Source organism: Cygnus atratus, chromosome 15, assembly GCF_013377495.2.
Source record: "Cygnus atratus isolate AKBS03 ecotype Queensland, Australia chromosome 15, CAtr_DNAZoo_HiC_assembly, whole genome shotgun sequence".
Classification (NCBI taxonomy): domain Eukaryota; kingdom Metazoa; phylum Chordata; class Aves; order Anseriformes; family Anatidae; genus Cygnus; species Cygnus atratus.
In genome coordinates this window covers 13,178,979-13,199,683 of record NC_066376.1, presented here as the reverse complement: position 1 = coordinate 13,199,683, position 20,705 = coordinate 13,178,979, and the positions used below count along the sequence as shown (strand labels likewise).

The following is a 20,705-nucleotide window of genomic DNA, read 5'->3' as shown; positions in this document are numbered from 1 at the left end:
CAGGTCCGGACCGTGCCGCTCCAGGGTCTTGCTCTGGGGCATGAGAGGAGCCTGCTGGGGTGGGGGCAGCATTACCCAGACCACATTGTGCTGACTCCTGGGGCAAGGTAGAGGTGGTGTGGTGTCACTGCCTACAGAATACGCTCTGGGGCTCTGGAGTGTTCCAGGTTTCAGAACTGTGCTAGCGTCTCATCTCCTGCGCTACCCAATTTGAAGGTGAGGTAGTGCTGAGGTGCGGTGGTACCTTTCCACGCTAGCCAGTTCTTTGGCCTAAAGAAGAGACTGTGGTGCAAGGAGTTAACTAACTCAGCTCTCGCTTTGGTTTTGTGGCTCTGATCTAATGAAGATGGGTGACAAGCAGCGAGTATCTGCTCCTGTGAACTGCTGAGCTGGAGCGCTCAGCTCTGCTGCCGGCTGTGACAGAGCTGTGACACGTGCTGGGTGCTCTCGCAGCTGCAGAGCCGTCATCCCCTTTCGCTGGGAGGCAAGAGCTGCGTCATCCAACTTCTAGCCCCACAGGAGGGTTAGCTGGGAGGTGGCACTTGTCCTTGGTCTTTGCAAGAGGAGTGAATTACCTGAAACGTCAGGAGCTTTAAGAAGAATTTTTATATTGCTGTATAATGTAGTGTATGGGGAAGGGTATTTGGTGATGCTTGAAGGTGCTTCAGAAATCTTTTGGTTTCGCTCTTGGACTTCTGCTCTTTGGCTGTTTCTTTTTGGTAATAAGGCATCAGGCGCACCTCCGGCAGAGCAGGCACGCGGGTCTCAACTGCTGCGTGCAGCAGCTGCTCCGATGGCTGCTGTGAGCAAACACGAGCTATTCCAGCAGTCATCGCTGAAGGCAGGAAGAATCCTGGTGGCACTTCCTGATCTAGCAAGGAAGATGCAGATCCAGTGTCATTTCCGATGTCCTCGTGTGCCAGTGACTTAAACTACTTGTGGAAACGTGGCTTGCCAACACGTCCCAGACAGTGTGCTAGATGAAGTCCTTCAGGAATAGTTTGACTGTCTACAGAGAGTCATAATCAACGTTCAGAAATGCTCCCATCTTACAGCAAAGCTGCAGCCCTAACAGAATAATGAATACTGTCGAGTTCTGCTTAGGCAGCTGATTTGAGTAGTTGCTGTTTATCCTGTTCGGGGCATTTTAGTATGCAGGGCAGTGTCGGCTGCTTTTGGCAACTCAGCAGGCTCTGAGATGCAGGCGCCGCTGTGCTTTGCAGCTTTCTTGGTTGCTGCAAATACTCTACCTGCCTCGGGTCACTCTGAGGGCTGTCCAGCTGCTGGCGGAGCTGGCCCTGCCCGGCGAAACGTTTACTGAAAGCTCAGGGGTAAATAACCCCCACGATGTGTTAACGCTGTTGGGAAATGCTCTGGCGGCAGGGCGTAGCTGTCCTGCGAGCCAAGGCCTGAGGTGCCAGCTGGAAAGCTGCGGCTGAGCCCAGCCCTGACGGAGAAGGCAGGACAGAGCGTTCTGCCTGCCGTCGCTGCCGGATCCTTGTTTGGGGCTGGTTGGTCCTACGGGCTGGAGAAGTCCAGCTGGGGGAGGTGTTCGGGCAGCTTCAGCTCTGCTCTGTCTGTGGAGGACACCAGCGAGTGGCTCTTCCCTGGCTGCCCTGTCCTCTGCTGAGGCTTGTGGCGCTGGTGCGAGCGCTCGCTTCTCCCGGCCGTGTTCTTGCGTGCCTGTGTGAGCAGCTGGAGCCCCGTGCTCGCAGCTGAGAAGCCTGCTTTGCTCTGGTGGGTGAGCACGCTGCTTCTGCCACCTTTCAAAGCTCATCGCTTGTAAACCTGCTTTAGGCACCTGCAGCGAGGAGACAGCGACGGGATTTGATTTCCCCCTTTGGTTATGGGGACAGATCTTTGTGCAAGCTCCTGCTGAAAACAAGCTTGACTTTTGGCAAAGTAGGTGTCCACGTGTGCTGCTGGATACGATAGCAGATGATCTCTGTGTGTTCTCTGTTCATGGCACGGTGCGCTCATGTGGAAATCTGTCACTGGAGTGCTTAGGCTTGCACCACTCCCAGCAGCGTGGAACAAAAGCAGAGTGGAAATGAACTTTGAAAATTAACTCTGAAAAGACCTGAGACAGGTCAGTCCACTCTTCCACCCAACACCAAAACCTATAGACAGGCGGGGGGAAAGGCTGTGTGAGGGTCGGTGAGGGCTCCAGAATACCTTCACAAAGCGTTACTGCAAGACACTGAGGTGGATATCTTGTGAAACCAAATATAGAGAGGGATGGAGATATTCGAGTGCTGACAGCCATCTAGGCACTTAGAGAGTGATTTAGGCTGCAAATGGGGATCTATTCATCTTTCTAGTTGAGTTGATTAAAATTCTGCACACTTAATCTTTATATTTAAAAACTAAAAAAAAATAAAAGAAAACCTGACAGATCTCACTCGGAGCCGTCTGCAGAGATGGAGCCAGCTCCCTGTCTGCGTACTGTTCTCTGCAGGGCAGAGAACGGCGATGGCAGCGTGCGCTGGGGATGTGTGCCCTGGAAACGTGGTGTCTGGAGCACGCCTGTGCCACCTGGGGAAGCGCAGCTGCACCGCGGGCTGGGCGCTTCTGGGGCTGCTTCCTGCGGTTCGTGCTGGCTGAAAGCAGAGCCGGTCTTAACGCCCGTGCTGGGCAGGATGGGGACAGGATCAAGGCGTTAGGCAACGCGGCCTTGGTGTCTTATGGCTTTGGCAAGCTTTACTTGACAGTCTGAACTCCAAATGTCACGCATGGAGCTGTGTTATGACTTTGGGGGTGAGCTGGCAGACGGTGTCTCTCCCCGCAGTTAGAGAGCACGGTCGTGACCTTCCCCCCTGCTCCCGAGGACTGGGGGTTGTGTTTTGGCTGGTGGTGAATCCTTATTCCCCTCTAAAGCAGATCTAGGCTGCAGCTGCCAGCAAGCTTAAAAGCGCTGTTCTCCTAGAGCGAGTTTCTGGCAGAAGCAGTCCTCACAAACTAGGTCTTGGTCTGTTTCCCTTGGCTAAAGGAAGCCGTCAATCCAGAAATAAAATAAGTAGACTTCAACTCTCTGGCAGTTTGTCTTGGAAGGGGGTCATCAAACTTCTTCCTTTGTTATTTCCTGGTTATCATTCATTCACGTGCACAGCCTTGGAAGCTAGAAGTCAGAACAGATGTAACAATAATTAAAAGAAAGCCGAGTCTTGCTTTTTTTTTTTTTTTTTTCCAAAATGCACTTTAACATAATATATCCTGATAGTAGGTAGTTCTTGACTGGGTTCTTGAAAAGCACTAGCTTGGGTTTCTGTGAACTTTTTTTATTCGTGTGAAAACGGTTTCTTCCTAGCCTCTTTTTTTTTTTCCTCCCATCTAGACTTAGGAGAAACCCCTTCCCTCCTTCAGAAGAAGGGAGGGAAAAAGCCTCAGAAGAAGGGGCGGGGGGGGAAAGCCTCATTCTTTTTGAGTGTAAAACTTCACTGTTCTAGAAATGATGATTGAAAAAGATCATAGGCTCGAGGAATGAGCTCTAGACCTTCCTTGGAGGGAATGGAAGATGCTTCTGCTCCCCTCCTGTGTTTGTGCATGGCTTCGGTGCAGGCTTCCCCAGGCCTGCCCTCCCTGCCTCCCGTAGTCCCCACTTCAGGGTATCTTCGGTTCCAATTCCAAAGTAACCTCAAAGAGCCTCTTGTCGCTTGAAATGCCCTTGATTACAGGGTGACAAGAAGCCAGAAAAACGATTGCAGCACTCGCTGCTTGCTTGAAATGATTCTCTAAACGCTGCGTGTTGGGCCGATGCTGAGAGGCAGCTCCTGGTGTGATAACCTGCGTGCCCCAGGGCTGAGCATCACTGCCTCTGTCCCCAGAAGTGCTTCGACTCGAGGGAGGAGGAGGTGGCGGTGGCTGGGCAGCCAGCTCTGCTCCGGGGCTCGCAGTGGTGGCTGCAGGGACAAACTTCTCCTCCTCGGGCCGTGCCTGTCCCGGCTGCCAGCCCTGCAGGTGGCCAGGGAGCGAGTCGTGGGTGGCGTTAGGGAAGGTGGGTTTGGGCATGGGGATGAAGGAGGCAACCCCCCCCCCCCTTTTTTTTTTTTTTTTTTTCTTCTTCAAGGGGTGGGAAGATGCTGAAAATGCTGTGCCACAGCCCGCGGAGTTGCTGGAGTTCCCAGCTCCCAGCAGAGGGTGACTGGCAGGTGACTTGCCCAGCACCTTCCTGGTCACGTACCAGCACCAAGGCAGCGGCGCTGCCCTGGCTGAGCCCCCCCAGGGGTGCAGCTCCCCGTGTCCCCAGCTGCTCCTGGGCACTGGGCACATTTCTTGGGCTGGGCTGCATGCGGCTTACCCCTGCCTCCTCCCTCCGGCACCTCCTCGGCCCTTCTGGGTTTTGCAGCTCACGCTGGGGCTGTCGCCTTGAGCTGCGCGTCCTGCAGCAGGACCTCGGGGGTTTGCCAGCGTCGCTCGTCTGGGAGCTCTGTGAGCAGTGACGTTAGCAGCACGGGCCGCCCTTGGTGGGTCCGGTGTGGGTGCCAGGCTGGAGATCTCTGTCCTCCAGAGCTCTCGACCGCTGCAGTCACTCCGCTGCTACCTTGCCAGCAACAGGAGGACTGAATGAGACGGGTTCTGGATGGAAAAGGAAAAGGTTTTGATGATGGGTGAGCTGCTGCCGTTCAGTGCAGGTGTTCTGCATAAGGGGAAGAGAAAAAAACTGCTTCTGCCTCCGTGAATGTGCATCAGTTTTGTGGCAGGAGGAGGGTGTGCAAAGCACAGCCTTTCTCCTCTGGATACAAAGTCACTGGGGCAGTTCCTCCTCCTCCTCTGCAGAGCCTGCTACTTTGAAGTGGTTTGGGGTCTGTTCGGGCCAAACCGAACTGGTGTCTCTTCCAGAGCTGCTTTCTTGTTGGAAACGGGAGTAAAACCTTCCCTAGCAGATCTAAGTTAGTACAGACCTGTTACGTGAATTTTAGGCCTAGCAAATGCACAAATAATGTGACTGGAGAAAGGTTTGTTTAGCCTTTTAGGTTCTGGGTATAGCAGTGGTCTTCCAGGTGCATCTCCCTTTTAGTTTGCCTACCACGTGGCTTACTGACTGCGTGTTTTCTTCCCTCAGGGAATTCTCTTGGTGTACGACATCACAAACCGCTGGTCCTTCGATGGGATAGATCGATGGATAAAGGAAATAGATGAGGTAAGCCAAAGGGAAGAACCTGTGGAGCATACCAGCTTCCTACTGTGCCAGCTGTGTCCCAAGACGCGTGTGGAACTGTGGGGGGAGAAACGTGGTGCACGAGGGCAGCAGTCTAACAAAACCCCAGGGAGGTGCCACCTCTGATCTGGGGACAAGCATGGCTCTGCTGGGGAGAGATGATGACAGTCCACTATAAGCAGAGGAAGAGTTTAATGTCTGTCCATCAGTATCGGTTCGGTATAAATCTGGAGTAGCAGGAAAGGGCTTGGGAATGGCAAGAAAGACAGGAAAGTTCCCCCTAAAGTGGACTGTGGAAGGGACAAATGAGTTGTCTTCATCGTGTAGTATTGATTGCTCAGCAGTCAGAGCAGCTTCTCTTCCTTTGCCTGTCACTGCTGTTGAAGCTAGGTAGAACGCTGGGTGACAGCTGCCGTGACTAAAGGCAAGCCATGACTTTCTTCACTTCTTTTTTTCTTTGTTAAGCATGCCCCTGGTGTCCCCCGGATCCTGGTGGGGAACAGGCTTCACCTCGCCTTCAAGCGGCAGGTGCCCACGGAGCAGGCCCGGGCCTACGCGGAGAAGAACTGCATGACGTTTTTTGAGGTTAGCCCCCTGTGCAACTTCAACGTCATAGAGTCCTTCACGGAGCTCTCCCGTATCGTCCTCATGCGGCACGGCATGGAGAAGATCTGGAGACCCAACAGAGGTGAGGAGGGTGCTCTGTGTGAGCAGCTGGAGGGGCTGAAGTGGAGGGGTAGCACTGCCTGGGTGGGAGGCACATGTGCTTGTCCCCGTGGGATCTGAAAGCACCTGACCTGGTGAAATGCTGAAGCTGAGCTGCAGCAAGCTGCCTGTGCTGGTGCCAGAGCCCTGCAGTGAGGGATGGGCAGCTCCAGAGGGCAGCTCAGCATGTCTGGGCTCCGAACTGCTCTGGGACATCCCGTGCCTCTGTGTTTACTCTAGATGAGGCTTAGGGTGATTAAGCTCACAACTTGAAAGTACTGCAGTCAGATGGTTGTGTGGGATGAACCCAAGCGTAAGCAACTCTGTCCTTATCCTTGTCTGAGCCTGTATCTCCTGTTTTGGCAAGATGTGGAGGCAGAGTGAGCCCAGGGCAGCACAAGGAGTTGAAAGGGGATAAACCATGTCTCTGCTGTAGGCGTGAAGCAGTGGGCTGGGATATTCTGTATATCAAGGTGCATGCGCTGCAGTGCGGAAGGCAGTGAGCAGAGGCCACCTGATGTCCCAGCCCGCTGAACTTTTGAAGCAAAATACCCTTAGGACCCATGTTCCTGGCTGGAGGTAGCAGCACGTCCTGCTGGCAGGCTGAGCAGCAGGAGTTTAACACCCCACGAGGGATGACCTGCCTTCGTCGTGGTCCTGCCGCCCTGCTCGGTAGGGAGGGACGATCCCATCCCGCTTGCTGGCCCCACTCGCCAAAGTGTCTGCCAGACTCTCCCGAGCCTCTCCCAGAGGGCAGCACCCGTAACTGCTGCCTGCCTGCCTGCTCGGGAGCAACAGAGCGACTTCGGCAGCCAGCTGGAGGTGAACGTGTGCCCTCCTGTGGCCGGCTGCTGGGGAATCCCATCCAAGCCGACTTCCCAAGGCAGATTCACGTGGTTACACTGAGCTACGAGGACACTGGGAAGCTTGTTCTGGCTAGATGGGATCCCGCTGCTGCAAGCACCCTGCAGAGAGGCAGCTTGTGGCTGCTGCTCACCAAGTAGGTCCCAAGCGAGACTGTCCTACCTTCCCTTCAGGCTGCCCGGGGGAAAACCAGGCGTGGGGCAGCAGCACGAGCCAGCCCAGCACGCTGTGCAGAGCGGAGGGGTAGCAGCGTCTGAGCCCAGTGTTGACACTAAAGCTGGCCTCCTGCAAAGCCTGGCCTCCAAAGGCAGAGCCTACCGGAGCCTTTATTCCCACACCTACCCTGACTAATCTGCTGTCTGTTCAGGGCCCCCGTGCAGTCACTATTAGCTCTTCTCCCCTTATAAGCAAAAACTGCACAGTGTAAGGAATGAGTGCAGGAAGAAGGCAACCCTTGAAGTCTCTTGGACCTTGACTGTCCGGTCTTTTCTCCCACCAGTGTTCAGCCTACAGGACCTGTGCTGCCGAGCCATAGTTTCCTGCACCCCGGTGCACCTCATCGACAAGCTGCCGCTGCCCGTCACCATCAAGAGTCACCTGAAATCTTTCTCGATGGCCAACGGGATGAACGCGGTGATGATGCACGGCCGGTCGTACTCCTTGGCCAGCAGCGGCGGTGGGAGCAGCAGCAAAGGCAACAGCTTGAAGAGATCCAAGTCGATTCGGCCGCCCCAGAGCCCCCCACAGAACTGCTCGCGCAACAACTGCAAGATCTCTTAGCAGGATGGAGGCGCCGTGAGCTTCGAACGTGTCCGCACCCACCCACCGATGTACAGATGTTTGCACACTTCACCCTTTTCGACTGGATCCTTTCGGATGGGCCTCGGCTGCTTTTCTGACGGCGCATGCAAGCGTTGGGAATGTGCTCACGTTTGGCTTCGCATGTGAAGCGTGGTGCCGGCCGGGGGGGAGAGGACTCTGCCAAGTGGCCCTCCAAGAATGCTTTGGGCTTTGCCTCTCGGCCTGGGGTGGAAAATTCAGCAGCTGCCGGGTTGGGGAGGGGGGAAGGGGAAAAAGCTCATCCAGTTTCGATGGAGAAATGGATTTAATGGCAGATTGAGAGGCTTAAGGGAGTAGGCAAGGAGAGTCTGTGCTGCAACTTTAACTCTTGGACTCCTGAACAGATTGCTGGTGCAATAGTGGTTGTTGGATGTAGTAAAGAAAATGGGGACAGGGGACTAGTGGCCGATTTCACCAGGATGTTAACCTGCTGTTGCCAAAAAGAAAAGAAAAAAGGCAGGAGTCGGCCAATTGGAAAGCTGAAGGAAGCAGTCTGCTTGCCTTCTTCGTTTATTTATGTAAATATTATACATATATATATATATCACCTGTTTTTTAAGGTTTTTTTTAAGAAGCAGTCAGGGAAAATTTTATGCAGCCATGTAAATAAAAGCACGGGATTAACTTTACCAGTGTCAGCAAAAGGGGAAAAATGGAGGATTTTAAGATGAAAATATACAAATGCTTTAAGAGACTTTCAATCGCTGCCAGGATTTATGCTGGGTTTTTTAAATACTACATATGCAGAAGGAAAGAACAATTGGTGTGTTACATACCCCAAGCTGCTTTACTCTGATCGTTCCCTAAAACTTGAGTGCCGAAGGCAGGGTGGGATTTAGAATCGATTCGGGGGCAGAGCAGAGGCCCGGGGCTGGATTTTGTTTTCAGCGAGCAGGACAAAGGCAGCTCTGAGGTTTGAACCCACCCAGGCGACCGACTGACCAGCGCCTCAATCAGGCGCGCGTTGGAAGATGCGAAGAGATCAGGGGCTGAGGAGCGGAGGGGGGAAGCACCGAGCCTAAAGCAGCGGGAAGGTGCCGACCTTGTCCTGTATTGGGAGCAATGCAGCAGAGTCCTGCCTCCGCGACGCGGTGCGCTGCGTGCACCTCCGGGATCCTCGCATTGCCACCCCGTGAGACTGGCCCTGAATCCTGGCTTTTTTGCTCTGCTTTCCCAAAGATGTCCTGCCTGAGCTCATGCTGCTGTGGCTCCTCCTGGATGAAAGCGGGAAGGGGCAGAAGCAGCTCTTCCCGCTGGAGCGTGAAGGAGCAGAAGTGGGGCTGTGGCTGGGTGTGGAAGCTGGACGCAGTTTGCGCAGCAGACAGCAGTCACCGGCCTCCACGTCCCGCCGTGGTGAGCGTGCTCGGCTCGTGGCTGCGGCAGGAGATCAGGAAAGCCAACTGCTTTGCCCTGTGGGACTGCTCCTGGGTTTTAGAGGACGTGCAGGCTCAGTGGCAAGAGCTTGAGATACGCGCGTGGTGCGGGAGAAGATCTGTCAAACAAAGGCATGTGCATCCCTGGCTTAGTCCCTTGGCAGTGTATTGATTTGTAATGGAAGTTCACCTGGAAACTTAAAAATCATGCCTAGACCTTACTGCAGAAGATGAGCAGGGCCTGGCAGCGGTACTGAGCTGTGCTGATGGATTCCTACAGCCATCCAGGACGTGTGGATTGTGAGCACCGTGGCAGAAAGTGAACTGCTCTTCGTCTCTGCGGAGGAGAGCAGCGGTGCAGTGCTGCCATCTTCCTCCTGTTGTCAGCAACTCCTCGAGGCCTGGGTGTGCTCCTCTCCTCCCAGAGCTCCCTGTCGCGTTGCACGGGCAGGATGAAGCCGCAGCAGTTTCTGCAAGGCTGACGACCCCCTTGGTGCAAGCAGCAGGCGGGTGGGCAGCCCCTCTGCAGGGCGCTTCTGCGCTGGGCCATGAAGGAGCCTTCCCCCTCCCCGCTCTGCGGAACAAAACCCAGCGCAGGGGTGGGTTTCTTGGCTTGTCCCTGGTGTGCTTTATTGCCCAGCTCAAATGAGCGGGGAGAGAATTAAACCCCGGGCAGAGGGGGGAGAAGAATCCTTTGTAGTGGTGATTTGGCTCAGGAGCAAAGCTGCAGCCGATTTCGGCACGGAGTCCGGGGGATTTCTAGAACCTGTCTGGGATGGCTGGCACCTGTTTCCCATCACTTAACACACAGCAGAAGACAATCGCTGGCTCAGCAGCCCGGCGGGCTGGGGATATACGGCCAACAGGTGATGCACCCCAGTGCTGCAGAAGGCAGCTTCTCCTGGAAAACATCTCCTGGGCAGCGCGGGGCCAGGCTGCAGGCGGCCTCTCGCCTCTGCAGCAGCCAGGCACCGGCACGTGAGGTGGAGAGGCACGAAGGTTTCCTTCACAAAGTCACAAAGCTGCTGCATGTGTAGAAAAACTTTACGTACCTCTGCTTGGTTTTGCTTTGATACGTGTGGCACCTCCTGCGCCTTTTGCCCAAAGCTGATTTTTTTTCATCCTGTAAAGTTCAAGAGATCCTGTCTGGAGGGAGAACGAAAGATTCACCCGGAATGTTTGCTCAGCAATTTATTTTATTTTATTTTTTAATTTAAAAGGAAAAGAGGTTCTTGCATCTGATGTCAACACTAGTCTTTAGCTGCTCTCCAACACTTGTACCATTCCTGAGGGTTGTGTTTTGTTTTTTTCTTGGACTGTCCTTTTTATTTTTTTATTCCTTTGTACAGTCAATGTTGTTCAACTGATTATACATGGTTTTGTTTTATATAAATTAAAGCCTTTTTTGTTTTGAACTGCCAACCAGGAGGTGGAGGAGTTGTATCAGGTTTTTTTTTTGGGGGGGGGGTGGGGGGAGGTTTGGAAGAGCTGTAAAGAAAAAAAGAGGTGGTTTTGCCCAAAGCTGGGCAAAAGCAGGCGTGCTTGTGATGCCGGTGTGTATTGCCACTTCCATGTCATCCAGCGACAAGAGCTGATATTAATCTCAGATTTCCTTTGGGGAGGGTGGGAATCTTAAAGTCACGATGCTGGTTCTGGTGTTTTACCCTGTTCCATACGTGCAAAAGCTAAAATTGTTCTCATCAAAGGCTGTATTGTCACATAATTGCTGAGTCTGGGTAGCTTTAAGAAAGCAGAGCCTAGCCTGGCACAGGGTGAGTGCTGTAGGTGGCTGCAGGAAGGCCTCTTCCCTGTGGTGCAGGTGGGTTTGGGCAGCGATCCCATGGACGTGGGAGCTGGGTGCTGGAGTCCAGAGCCAGCAGCTTGCTCCGGGGCTGGAAGGAAACTTCTCGCCCCATCCTCTTCTGCTCCCAGCCCACCTCCCCTTGACCTCCCTCTTCCCCTGCCTGCTCACTTCCCGAGGATCAGATTTTCCACTTCGTACCAGACTGGCCACGCTTGTTTTAACAGCTTAAGTAATTATTGCTGGGGATGGGAGGGAGTAAGGGGGGAAATCAGATAGCGTCTGCAGCCTGGAAAACCCTTAACTAAGGTAAAAGCCTGGCCAGGGAAGAGTCACGGAGCCCTTTTTGTTCTCCGGGTGGCTTCTGGCAGCGACTGCTCCTGCAGCACGGTCTGGGTGGGTGGCTTCAGGTGGGGGAATCGACAGCAGGAGCCAGCTCTGCTGCAGCGGCCCCTCTGCGGGGGGAGCAGGGCAAGAAGATGCCGTCCGCAGCATGCCGTGGCTCTGGTCCGTCCTGCTGTGCCCCCCTGGGTTGTTCCATGGGGGATGTGAGGAGGAGGCAGTGCTCGCCTGCCTGCACCCCGGCTGCTCGGTGCTGGGGGGGCGGTGGCTGCATTGCTGGAGCAGGAGCTGCCATCCTCGCTGCGGCACGGGACGTGCTGCTCCTCTCAGCTGGGGCTGCTGAGCAAAATCCACCATCGATGTCTGTGACCTTGGAAATGACCTCCAAAAATCCCTGCTTTGGTGCATGATGCATGTCGGAGGAGTGGCTGGGGCCGGGAGCAGAACTGGGCACGAAAACATCAGGATTGGAAAAGCCCTCCAAGATCATGTGGTCCAACCACCTCCCTACCACCACTGTCACCCGCTAAACCATGTCCCCAAGAACCACGTCCAACCTTTCCTTAAACGCCCCCAGGGACGGTGACTCCACCACCTCCCTGGGCAACCCGTCCCAATGCCTGACTGCTCTTTCTGAGCAGAAATGTCTCATTTCCAGCCTGAACCTCCCCCGGCACAACTTGAGGCCATTCCTTCTAGTCCTATCGCTAGTTATCTGTGAGAAGAGGCCAACCCCAGCTCCCCACCACGTCCTTTCAGGTAGTTGTAGAGCAATGAGGTCTCCCCTGAGCCTCCTCTTTCCCAGACTGAACACCCCCAGTTCCCTCAGCTGCTCCTCACAGGACTTTGGCACCTTGGCATGCAGAGACAGGGAGTTTTGAAGATGAAGTTACAATTACTGAAAGCCTTTAGATGATGAAGGTTTATCATGTGCTTGTTCCAGGGGGCAGGAGGATTGCTTTGACAACCCTGTCCTGAGGCACCAGCAGCAGCACCACCGCCGGGGTAGGCGAGGGCTGGAGGTGCCCGCCCCGGAGGAGCACGGGGCCGGGGGGGAGCTGGCTGGCACCGAGGCTGCATGGCAGGGAACTCATCTTCCCACTTTGTGCTTCAGGGCCTTGTGTTAAACACCCTCGGGGACAGTTCCACACGGGTATCTGGGACGCGAGGAGAGCACGGCGCAGCGAGCAGGCCCCTCCGCCCCCCCCCAGGCCTTTGTCCTGGCCTCGCTGCTTTGATCTCGGTGACAGGGGGATGAGGCACCTCAGGCTGCCGGGTGCCTCAGTGTGACCCACGGATGCTCCCCCTGCTCCCGAGCTGGGAACGGTGCAGGAGCTGACCCAAGCCTCAGCACCCGGATCTTCGCAGTGCTGTAACCACACGGGGACAAAAGCTGGCTTCTGGATTTCCTCGTCCTCCCTGCAGCAGCACCCTCCAAAGGACCTGGGGCACCCCCAGCAGGGCCCAAAGCAACCGAGAGCCCCCGGGCTGCTCTCGAGCCCAGTCCCCAGGTGGTGGCGATGCCCACGAGTCTGCATCTTGGCTGGAGTGGGGGGGGGGGGTTGGGGATGGGGGCATGGGGGGTCGCCACACAGAACCCCGTGGCTGTGTGCAAGGAGGTGCAGGGGGCTCCAGGCTGCTGTGCTGCCTCTTGGGCTGCTCTGATGCAATTCTCTGTTTGCAAAATCTCTCGCCAGCCTCCCCACTGGTGTCCCAGGGCAGCACAACCTCCCCTGCATGCCCCAGGCCAGCTCAGCCAAGGGGTTATCTGCCCCTGGCCAGATCCTGACCCCTCCACACCACCAAGCAGGGGCTGCAGGGAGGGAGCTGCTGCAGCGGGGCCATGCGGGGCGAACCCAGCCCGGGGCAGGAGGCAACGGCTCCTCCTTGGGCGTCTGCAGCTGCCACATTTGGGGCTGACAGCAGCCGTGCCAAGTCCCCCTGTGCCTGGGGAACGGGGTGATGCCCGGTGACAGCCTGGATCTGGCGCTGACTTGCATGTTTTGTCACCCCTCAGCGCTATGACAGGCTGGGGGTAAAAAAAGAAAAGCTAAGAAGGGAGCACACCCAGGGGTGCCTGAGCCAGGAGAGGCCCGCCTTGCAGGGGTTTGTTGCTCATCCAGCTCCCAGGTCAAAGGCGCCATGGCTCGGGTCGCAGCTTCTGCCAGTGCTGCAGGAGTTAATGCTCCCCAGGCCGCTCCGAAACCCTTCCTGCTGCAGGTCAGTCTCCAGCGGGGATTAAGGGAATCTGGCTGGGAGCAAGGGCCGGCTCCTGCCAGCTTAGGGCCGGCTCCGGGAGGTGCTGTGCAAGGCTGAGGTGGGATTGCAGCCCAGGCACAGCGTCCAGCCGGGGTCTGGAATGGACAGGCGCTGCCTCCCAGACACTCCCCAGATCAGAAAAATACAGAGCGTAAAAACCCAGCTGCAAATCATCATCGGGTGTTGCTGGAGCGGGGAGGGAGGGCCAGCTACAAACCTGTGGGTTTACGGGGGGCTCGGGGAGCCCGCAGGTGCCGAGAAGAGAAGGCAGACGTGGGGTGGGGGTCCCGGAGCAGCCCTGCAGCCGGGCCTGCAGCCCCCCAGCCCCACTGCCCAGCCGCTGCAGCCCGGCTCTCCGGCCGGCGATGCCGTGGGGCTGGGGGCTGCGGCTGCTTCCCCGCCAGCAGACCCGGGGTGGCCGAGCCACGGCGGGCAGACAACAGGCTCTGGCTGTTTTCTCATCCTGCAGGAATTTGACTCCATGGGCCGGGCATTTTTTTCCCCTCCTTTCACTCTCTCTCTTTGGAGACTTTCCGCATTCTGCCTTTGATCTCCCCCCTGTGTTTGCCCAGTCGATCGGCTCAGACGGGGTTAGAGGCTGAGGTCAGCGCCTTTTCCATTCCAAACACCCAGAAACATCAGTGAGAAGGGAGGGGATTCAGATTACAACCTTCCCGTCCTCCCCTTCCACCCCTGCCCCACACGCAGGCTGCACCCCAGCCCCACTGCCCGCTCCCGCCGTGCTGGGAGCCTGGCCCTGCCGCCACTGCCACAGCTTTGGGGTGCCAGGCATGGAGTGAGCCCCCCGCCAGCACGGGGACACCGGCGAGGCTGAGCCACCGCTGCGCGATGCTGTCCCCATCACCCTGAGCTCAACGATGGACGGAGGTGCCGGGCAGCATCTCCAGAGAGACAGCATGCTCCAGGCGTGCTAAACCGCAGAGGTTTGGACCTCATCTCCTCCTCCTCTTTGTCCTCCCTGCCTTCCTTTTGATTTTTTTTTTTTATTTTTTCCCTTCCATCCAATGTGATTTGTCCCAAGCCTCGCAGCAGGGCACAGGGCAGCCAGATGCCTCGCCGGAGTTTCGGCCGCCCGGGACCCAGGTCGCGCGCAGGCGGGCGGCAGCTCGGCGGGGCTGAGCCGATGCGTGCGGCGCTGCTCCTGCCCTTGCTGGCCGCCGCCGCCGCCGGGCTGAGCCTGCAGCCGGCCAGGATGCGGCACCTGGGGGTCTGCCCCAACCAGCTGAACCCCAACCTGTGGGTGGACGCGCAGAGCACCTGCGAGCGGGAGTGCCAGGCCGACCAGGTGAGCGGCGGCTGCGTGGGGGCTGTGGGCACGGACGGGACAAGGTTGGGTGCTGCTGGGGCTTGGGGCTGGCGCTGCACCCTGCTGCTCAGAAGCACCCGTGGGGCTGGGGTGTCCCCAGGGGGTGCTGGTTCCCAGCGCATCAGAACGGCCGGTTCCAGCGCCAGAGGCTGCAGCCGATGGATGCGGTGCCCCGCGTGCTCAGCCCCTCTGCAACTTCACTCTGCCATGCACGAGCAGTGCCCTGGGGCTGCTCCCAAGCCCTGCAGCAGGCAAAGCTGCGGCTTATTGCCCCACCATGTCCCCCCCCCCAGCCACTCTCCATGTCCAAGACCTTCCCCCCGCCCCATACCCTCCCAGGATGCTCCCACCTGGTTGTGGGGCCGTCGCTGAGACGAGGGGTGTGGGTGCACTGGGACTGCTCCCCCCACCAAGCCCCTCAGCTTTCCCAGGAGCCCAGTGCTGCCCATCCCAGGGGAGTGACCACGCTGCAGTTCATCACTGCAACGAGTTCTGCCTCCCCTCAGCCAGCCAAAGCTCGCAGACTCCCCGAGCCACACAGCAGCGTGGTGGGTGGGACTGTGCCACGTCCCCTCTCAGTGCACCCATGGTGGCAGGTCTTCACCGGGTGACCGTGCTGCCCCACAGCCTGGCACCGCTGTGCAGGGGGGGGCTGTCTTTGCCTCACCCCCACCATCCCGGGGGGAGCTGAGGTCGACCTGGGTCTAGGGACACACGGTTGTGCAGGGAAGGTCCAGCTCGGACCCAACACCCAGAGGAGCCCAGGAATGATGGAGGCTTTCTGGCAGTGGGAGCATCCCCGCAGCTGTGGCACAGTGCTGACCCCCCTCTCCCCTCCCTTCCCTTCCACTCCCCTCCCGGCCAGGACTGCGAGGGCTTCGAGAAGTGCTGCACCAACGTCTGCGGGCTGCGCAGCTGCGTGGCCGCCCGCTTCGCCGACGGCAGCCTGCCGGCGCTGGAGCTGGGGCGCGGGCCCTCGTGCGAGAGCTTCGTCTGCGCACAGCAGGGCTCCGACTGCGACATCTGGGACGGGCAGCCCGTCTGCAAGTGCAAGGACCGCTGCGAGAAGGAGCCTAACTTCACCTGCGCCTCCGACGGCCTCACCTACTACAACAAGTGCTACATGGATGCCGAGGCGTGCCTCCGCGGCACGCGCCTCACCACCGTGCCCTGCAAGTACATCTTCACCTGGCCCGACACCAGCCCCGTGCCGCGGGAGACGACGGCGCGGCCCACGCCAGGCGCCGGCCCCGAGGTGCCGGTGCCCCCCGCCCTCTACAGCAACCCCTTCCACCAGTCGGTGCGCGCCGGCGGCACCGTCAGCTTCCGCTGCGACGTCAGCGGCCGCCCGCGGCCCGACATCACCTGGGAGAAGCAGAGCGACCGGGCCGAGAACTTCATCATGCGGCCGGACCAGATGTACGGCAACGTGGTGGTCACCAACATCGGGCAGCTGGTCATCTACAACGCCCGCCAAGAGGACGCCGGCATCTACACCTGCACGGCCAGGAACGCCGCCGGGCTGCTGCGTGCCGACTTCCCGCTCTCGGTGCTCAAGCGGGAGCCCGGGGGGGCCCCACGAGCCAGCAGCCCCCAGCCCTTCCCCAGCGCCGAGTGCCTGAAGGAGCCCGACCGGCGCCGCTGCGAGGCCCTGGAGGTGCGCTGGCACTTTGACGCCAAGCAGGGCTCCTGCCTCACCTTCCGCTACGGCGGCTGCGGCGCCAACAGGAACCACTTTGAGACGTACGAGGAGTGCCGTGCCGCCTGCCTGGGCAGTGCCCGGCCCACCTGCCTGCTGCCCATGGTGCAGGGCCCCTGCCAGAACTGGGAGCCCCGCTGGGCCTACAACCACCTGCTGAAGCAGTGCCACTCCTTCGTCTATGGCGGCTGCGAGGGCAACAACAACAACTTCGACAGCAAGGAGACCTGCGAGGACGTATGCCCCTTCCCCAAGAGCCTGCAGTGCAAGGCCTGCCGCCTCAAGAGCAAGATGGTGCTGAGCCTCTGCCGCAGCGACTTCGCCATCGTGGGGCGGCTGATGGAGATCGTCGAGGACCAGGACTCTGGCATCGCCCGCTTCGCCCTCGAGGACGTCCTCAAGGATGAGAAGATGGGCCTCAAGTTCTTCAACATCAAGTATCTGGAAGTGACCTTGACCGACATGGACTGGAGCTGCCCCTGCCCCAACATGACGGCCGAGGACGGGCCGCTCATCATCATGGGCGAGGTGCATGACGGCATGGCCACGCTGGACCCCAGCAGCTACGTCCGGGCAGCCAACGACAAGCGGGTGAAGAAGATCTACGAGCTGATGGAGAAGAAAACCTGCGACCTCCTCAACCGCTTCCAGGACTAGGGGCGAGCCGGGATGCGCAGACGCGGGGGCTGCGGGGCTGCAGACCCCTGGGGGGGGGACTGCACAGCCAAGCCCGCAGCTTTTATTTAGCAGTTATCACCATTTTGTAGTTCCCTCCCCTGTAATTTATCTGTCTGCATGCCCTCCCCGTGTACCCCCAGCCTGGGCAGCAGCAATAAAAGACTGGGCTGGGTTGCAGAGGGGTCTGCCCAGACCCCCACCCACGACACCCTTCCTGCAGCACCGAAGCCTCGGGTGCAGCGTGATGCCCTCGAGCTCTGCACTGCTCTGCAGCTGCGTGCCGCAGGGCTCTGGGCAGGGACCGGTGCCCCGCAGCCTCAGTGCTGGGGGGCGGTGATGGAGGGAGAGCCCCCCCCACACCCCAAATGTGTCTCTGGCAGAGGGACGGCACGCGGCGGCCGGGCTGGAGCTCTTGGGAAGCTGCTGGTGGGGCGCGGCCCCCCCAGACTTTATTGGGGGCAGTAGCATGGTCCCACGTGGGGAACGGGGTCCCACACCTCGGCACGGCGCCTGCCCAGAGACACGGAAACCGGCACCGGGAGAGAGCTGCACCCTGCGCCCGGCCGTGCTGCGCCCCCTCCCAGGCTGTGCCCGCTGCGCCACCCAGGGAGTCCCACGGATGGAGCCAGAGGAGATGCACCCGAGAGCACCGTCCGAGCCCAGCGACACAGGGCAACACGGGGCACTGCGCCCTCGCTGCCGTGCCCGGCCCCTTGCAAAGCCGTGCCGGGAGGTGCCCGCAGGGTGCGGCGGGTTACTGCTTGCGGAAGATGAGGCTCTTGTTGTTGGCCGGCATGTCCACCTGCAAACACAGAGCTGGGGTCGGGTGGGGGGGGGAGGGCCACCGGCACGGGGACCGCCCCCCCAGGGTCTCAGCACCTACCATCCTCTCCAGGCGCATCCCGTTGGCCTCAGCCAGCTGCCGCAGCAGCGCCGTGTCCCGAAGGCCCCAGGCGGGGTTGCTGCCAGGAAGGGAGGCAGCGGTGAGACAGAGGGATGGGCAGGCGGACACCTCACCCCCAGAATGACCCCCATCTCCCAGGGGTGTCCCGAGGTGTGGGGGCTTCCCCGAGCCTCTGCTTTAGGTCTTTTCCCGAGGGATCACACTCGGAGGGAGCTCCCTCCTCCAGCACGCGGTGGGCAGTGCCAGCAGGGCGGGCAGCACGGGCAGGGCCACCGGCAGCCCCAGGCAGGCTGCTTGGACCCCCAGCCCCTGGCTTCCCCCTCCTACCTCTGCCTCAGGCTGCGGTCAAAGTCCACGTTGCTCTGGGGACTGATCTGGCCATCCACAGCATATGGCTGCCGGGACACAAAGCCGGAGCTGTGGGCTCGAGCCACGGCTCCCTGCTGGAATCCCCAGTCCCTGTCCCTGTCCCTGCCATGCAGAGGCCAAGCAAGAAGGGACACAGCCCTGGAAGGGGCCACAGATGCTGTCACTCACCACAGGGCTCCCAGCCTCTGCTCTGCTCCTCTGCAGAGTGTTTTGGGGTGACGCAGGAGTGCTTACACCCCAGCAGACAGCACCCCGCCAGTGCTGGGGGCTAATGGCCAAAGCAGCCCCATCCAGGGCTCACAGCATTCCCCTGAAGATTGATCCCCCCCTTAACTTGAGCCCCCCCTTTCCCAGCCCAGGGAATCCTCCCCTCTGCCCCCCACCAGGAGCTCCAGCATCCCCAGGGCCACCCCTCATCCCACTGCCGTGCTCCCACCCGGCTCTCGGCCGAGCAGCACCCACCCCGTAGGTGAAGAGCACGCCTCCGGGCTTCAGCAGCACCCCGGCACCCTTGAACAGCCCCTGGGGAAAGAAAGAGGCAGGGGCCGGGTCAGCACGCCAGGGACACCCCACAGCTGATTTGCCAACCCTGGGCACTGCAGCCATCGCCCCGAGCCCCCCAGTAAATACAAGGAGCTGCACCTGAGCCCCCCACGCCCCCAGGGGTGCCGGGCACCGCTCACCTCCGTGCACCGCAGCTCCGAGATGTGCATCATGTTGATGCTGACGATGAGGTCGAGGGTGGCGGGCTCGGTGCCCCCCCAGGTCTCCCAGCCCTGCGAGACGTCCAGGTAGATGGGCGGCAGCATGTTGGGCACCTGCATGGCCTCTGCGTAGGCAGCGATGCTGCGGGCACAACCCTCGTGTCAGCCCCAGCGTGGCCCCGCACCAGCACCCAAAGCCCACCCGCCCCGGCTGCCGGCAGCGTCTCCCAGGTGGAGTCTCTGATGTCTAGTAATAAGGCTGTGCTCGCAACCCAGCAGAGGAGGGGGGCACTTGGCTCTCTGTACAAGGCGAGGAGCCTGGTGCTTCAGGGCTGCGGGATGACGGGGCACTGGATGAGCCTTGCCTCCGCTCACATCCAGAGAGCTGCTTTGGAGAGCAGGAGTTTCCCAGCCCGCATAGCACCAAGAGCGGCACGGCTCCCAGCCACGTGGAGAAGAGCCTCCTGCAAACCTGACTTTAAGCAACACACTGAAAAATCCCAGAGAAACCCTCTAGAAACTGCTCTCAGGTCCCAGTACTCCCCCTCCAGCCCCGTCCCCGAAGGGCTCAGGGCAAGCAGCACAACCCCTCCATCCTGGCTCTGAAAATAAGTCTGGATGTGGAGATGCGGCCAGAGAAGGGCTCTGAGTGCCGCACGGCGGTCTCGCCCCGCGCTGAACCTCTGCCCCAGCCCGGGGAGTATTTTTAACCAGGGCGGTGTGCGCTCGGGGCCGCTCCCGGCGAGGGGACGGGTGCGAAGGACGCGGGCTGCGCCCCCCAGCCCAGGCGGCTATTTCTGCCCCCCGGCACCAGGCCGCTGGAAGGGAGTTATTTTCTGCCGGGGAATTCCTCTCCGCTTAAGAGCCCGCATTTATTTTGGTTTCCTCAATGGAAAACCGATCCCGTCCGGCGCTGCAATGCCTGGAATGGGCATTTGGGCGCGGCGGGGCCCCGCACGCAGCCCCGCAGCGCGAACAACCGGGGGCTGGCGGCTCCTCGGGGGGGGCTGGCGGTTCCTCGGGGGGGGCTGGCGGCTCCTCGGGGGGGGCTGGCGGTTCCTCGGGGGGGGCTGGCGGCTCGTCGGCGGGGCTGGCGGCTCCGTCGGGGTTCCCGGCGGTGCCGGTGGGCAGCGAGGCGCGATGCCCCCCGCATCCCCTCGCCGTCGCACGGGCCTCCCCGGGAGCCGCCCAGAAACGAACGCTCCCGGCTGGAGACCCCGGAGGGGTTCGGCCCCGGCTCGGTTCCCGCTGCGGCCGCCCCCGGGCAGCCCGGAGCCGCCGGCCCCGGCCCCGCTCACCTGCGCAGCGCCCGCGGCTCCACGTCGGAGGGCAGCCAGCGGGCGTGCGGCAGAGCCCGGGCGCAGTGCGCGGCGTGCAGCCCCGCGCCCGCCCCCACCTCCAGCACCCGCACGGCGCCGGGCCCCGCGTACTCCCGCAGCACCGCCAGGATCGGGCCCTTGTTCCGCTCCGCCGCCGCCGGCGCCAGCATGGTTGGACGGGGGGGGCGCGGCTCGGGGCGGCTCGGGGCGGCGCGGCACGGCACGGCACGGCACGGCACGGCACGGCACGCTGGGGAGTGTAGGCGCAGGGCACAGGACTACAGCTCCCAGCCCGCTCCGCAGGGCTGCTGCCACCTTCCTTCCTTCCCCCCTCCCCCCCCCAAAAAAAAAAAAAAAAACCGA

The 20,705-nt window shown here is 59.8% G+C and overlaps 3 protein-coding genes across 3 annotated transcripts in view; 2 read left to right on the top strand and 1 right to left on the bottom strand.

Annotated features, from left to right (window-relative positions):
• RAB40C (RAB40C, member RAS oncogene family) overlaps positions 1-10,368 on the top strand; it is a 33,413-nt gene extending 23,045 nt beyond the window's left edge. Inside the window, exons 5-7 of the mRNA XM_035548924.2 lie at positions 5,063-5,140; positions 5,624-5,846; positions 7,227-10,368. Coding sequence (XP_035404817.1) covers positions 5,063-5,140; positions 5,624-5,846; positions 7,227-7,507 — 582 coding nt within the window. The 3' untranslated portion in view covers positions 7,508-10,368. The remainder of the gene's footprint in view (positions 1-5,062; positions 5,141-5,623; positions 5,847-7,226) is intronic.
• A 3,950-nt stretch (positions 10,369-14,318) lies between these two features.
• Positions 14,319-17,300, top strand: WFIKKN1 (WAP, follistatin/kazal, immunoglobulin, kunitz and netrin domain containing 1). Its single transcript, XM_035548796.1, has 2 exons — positions 14,319-14,648; positions 15,535-17,300. Exons 1-2 carry the CDS (start codon positions 14,412-14,414, stop codon positions 17,023-17,025), a joined length of 1,728 nt encoding a protein of 575 aa, XP_035404689.1. The 5' UTR covers positions 14,319-14,411; the 3' UTR covers positions 17,026-17,300.
• Positions 17,301-17,450: 150 nt separating this feature from the next.
• Positions 17,451-20,560, bottom strand: METTL26 (methyltransferase like 26). Its single transcript, XM_035548797.2, has 6 exons — positions 20,322-20,560; positions 19,003-19,165; positions 18,782-18,841; positions 18,278-18,345; positions 17,930-18,008; positions 17,451-17,848 (listed from the first exon to the last, which is right to left on the bottom strand). The coding sequence occupies exons 1-6, from the start codon at positions 20,510-20,512 to the stop codon at positions 17,801-17,803; spliced, it is 609 nt and encodes a 202-aa protein (XP_035404690.1). The 5' UTR covers positions 20,513-20,560; the 3' UTR covers positions 17,451-17,800.
• Positions 20,561-20,705: the final 145 nt, after the last annotated feature.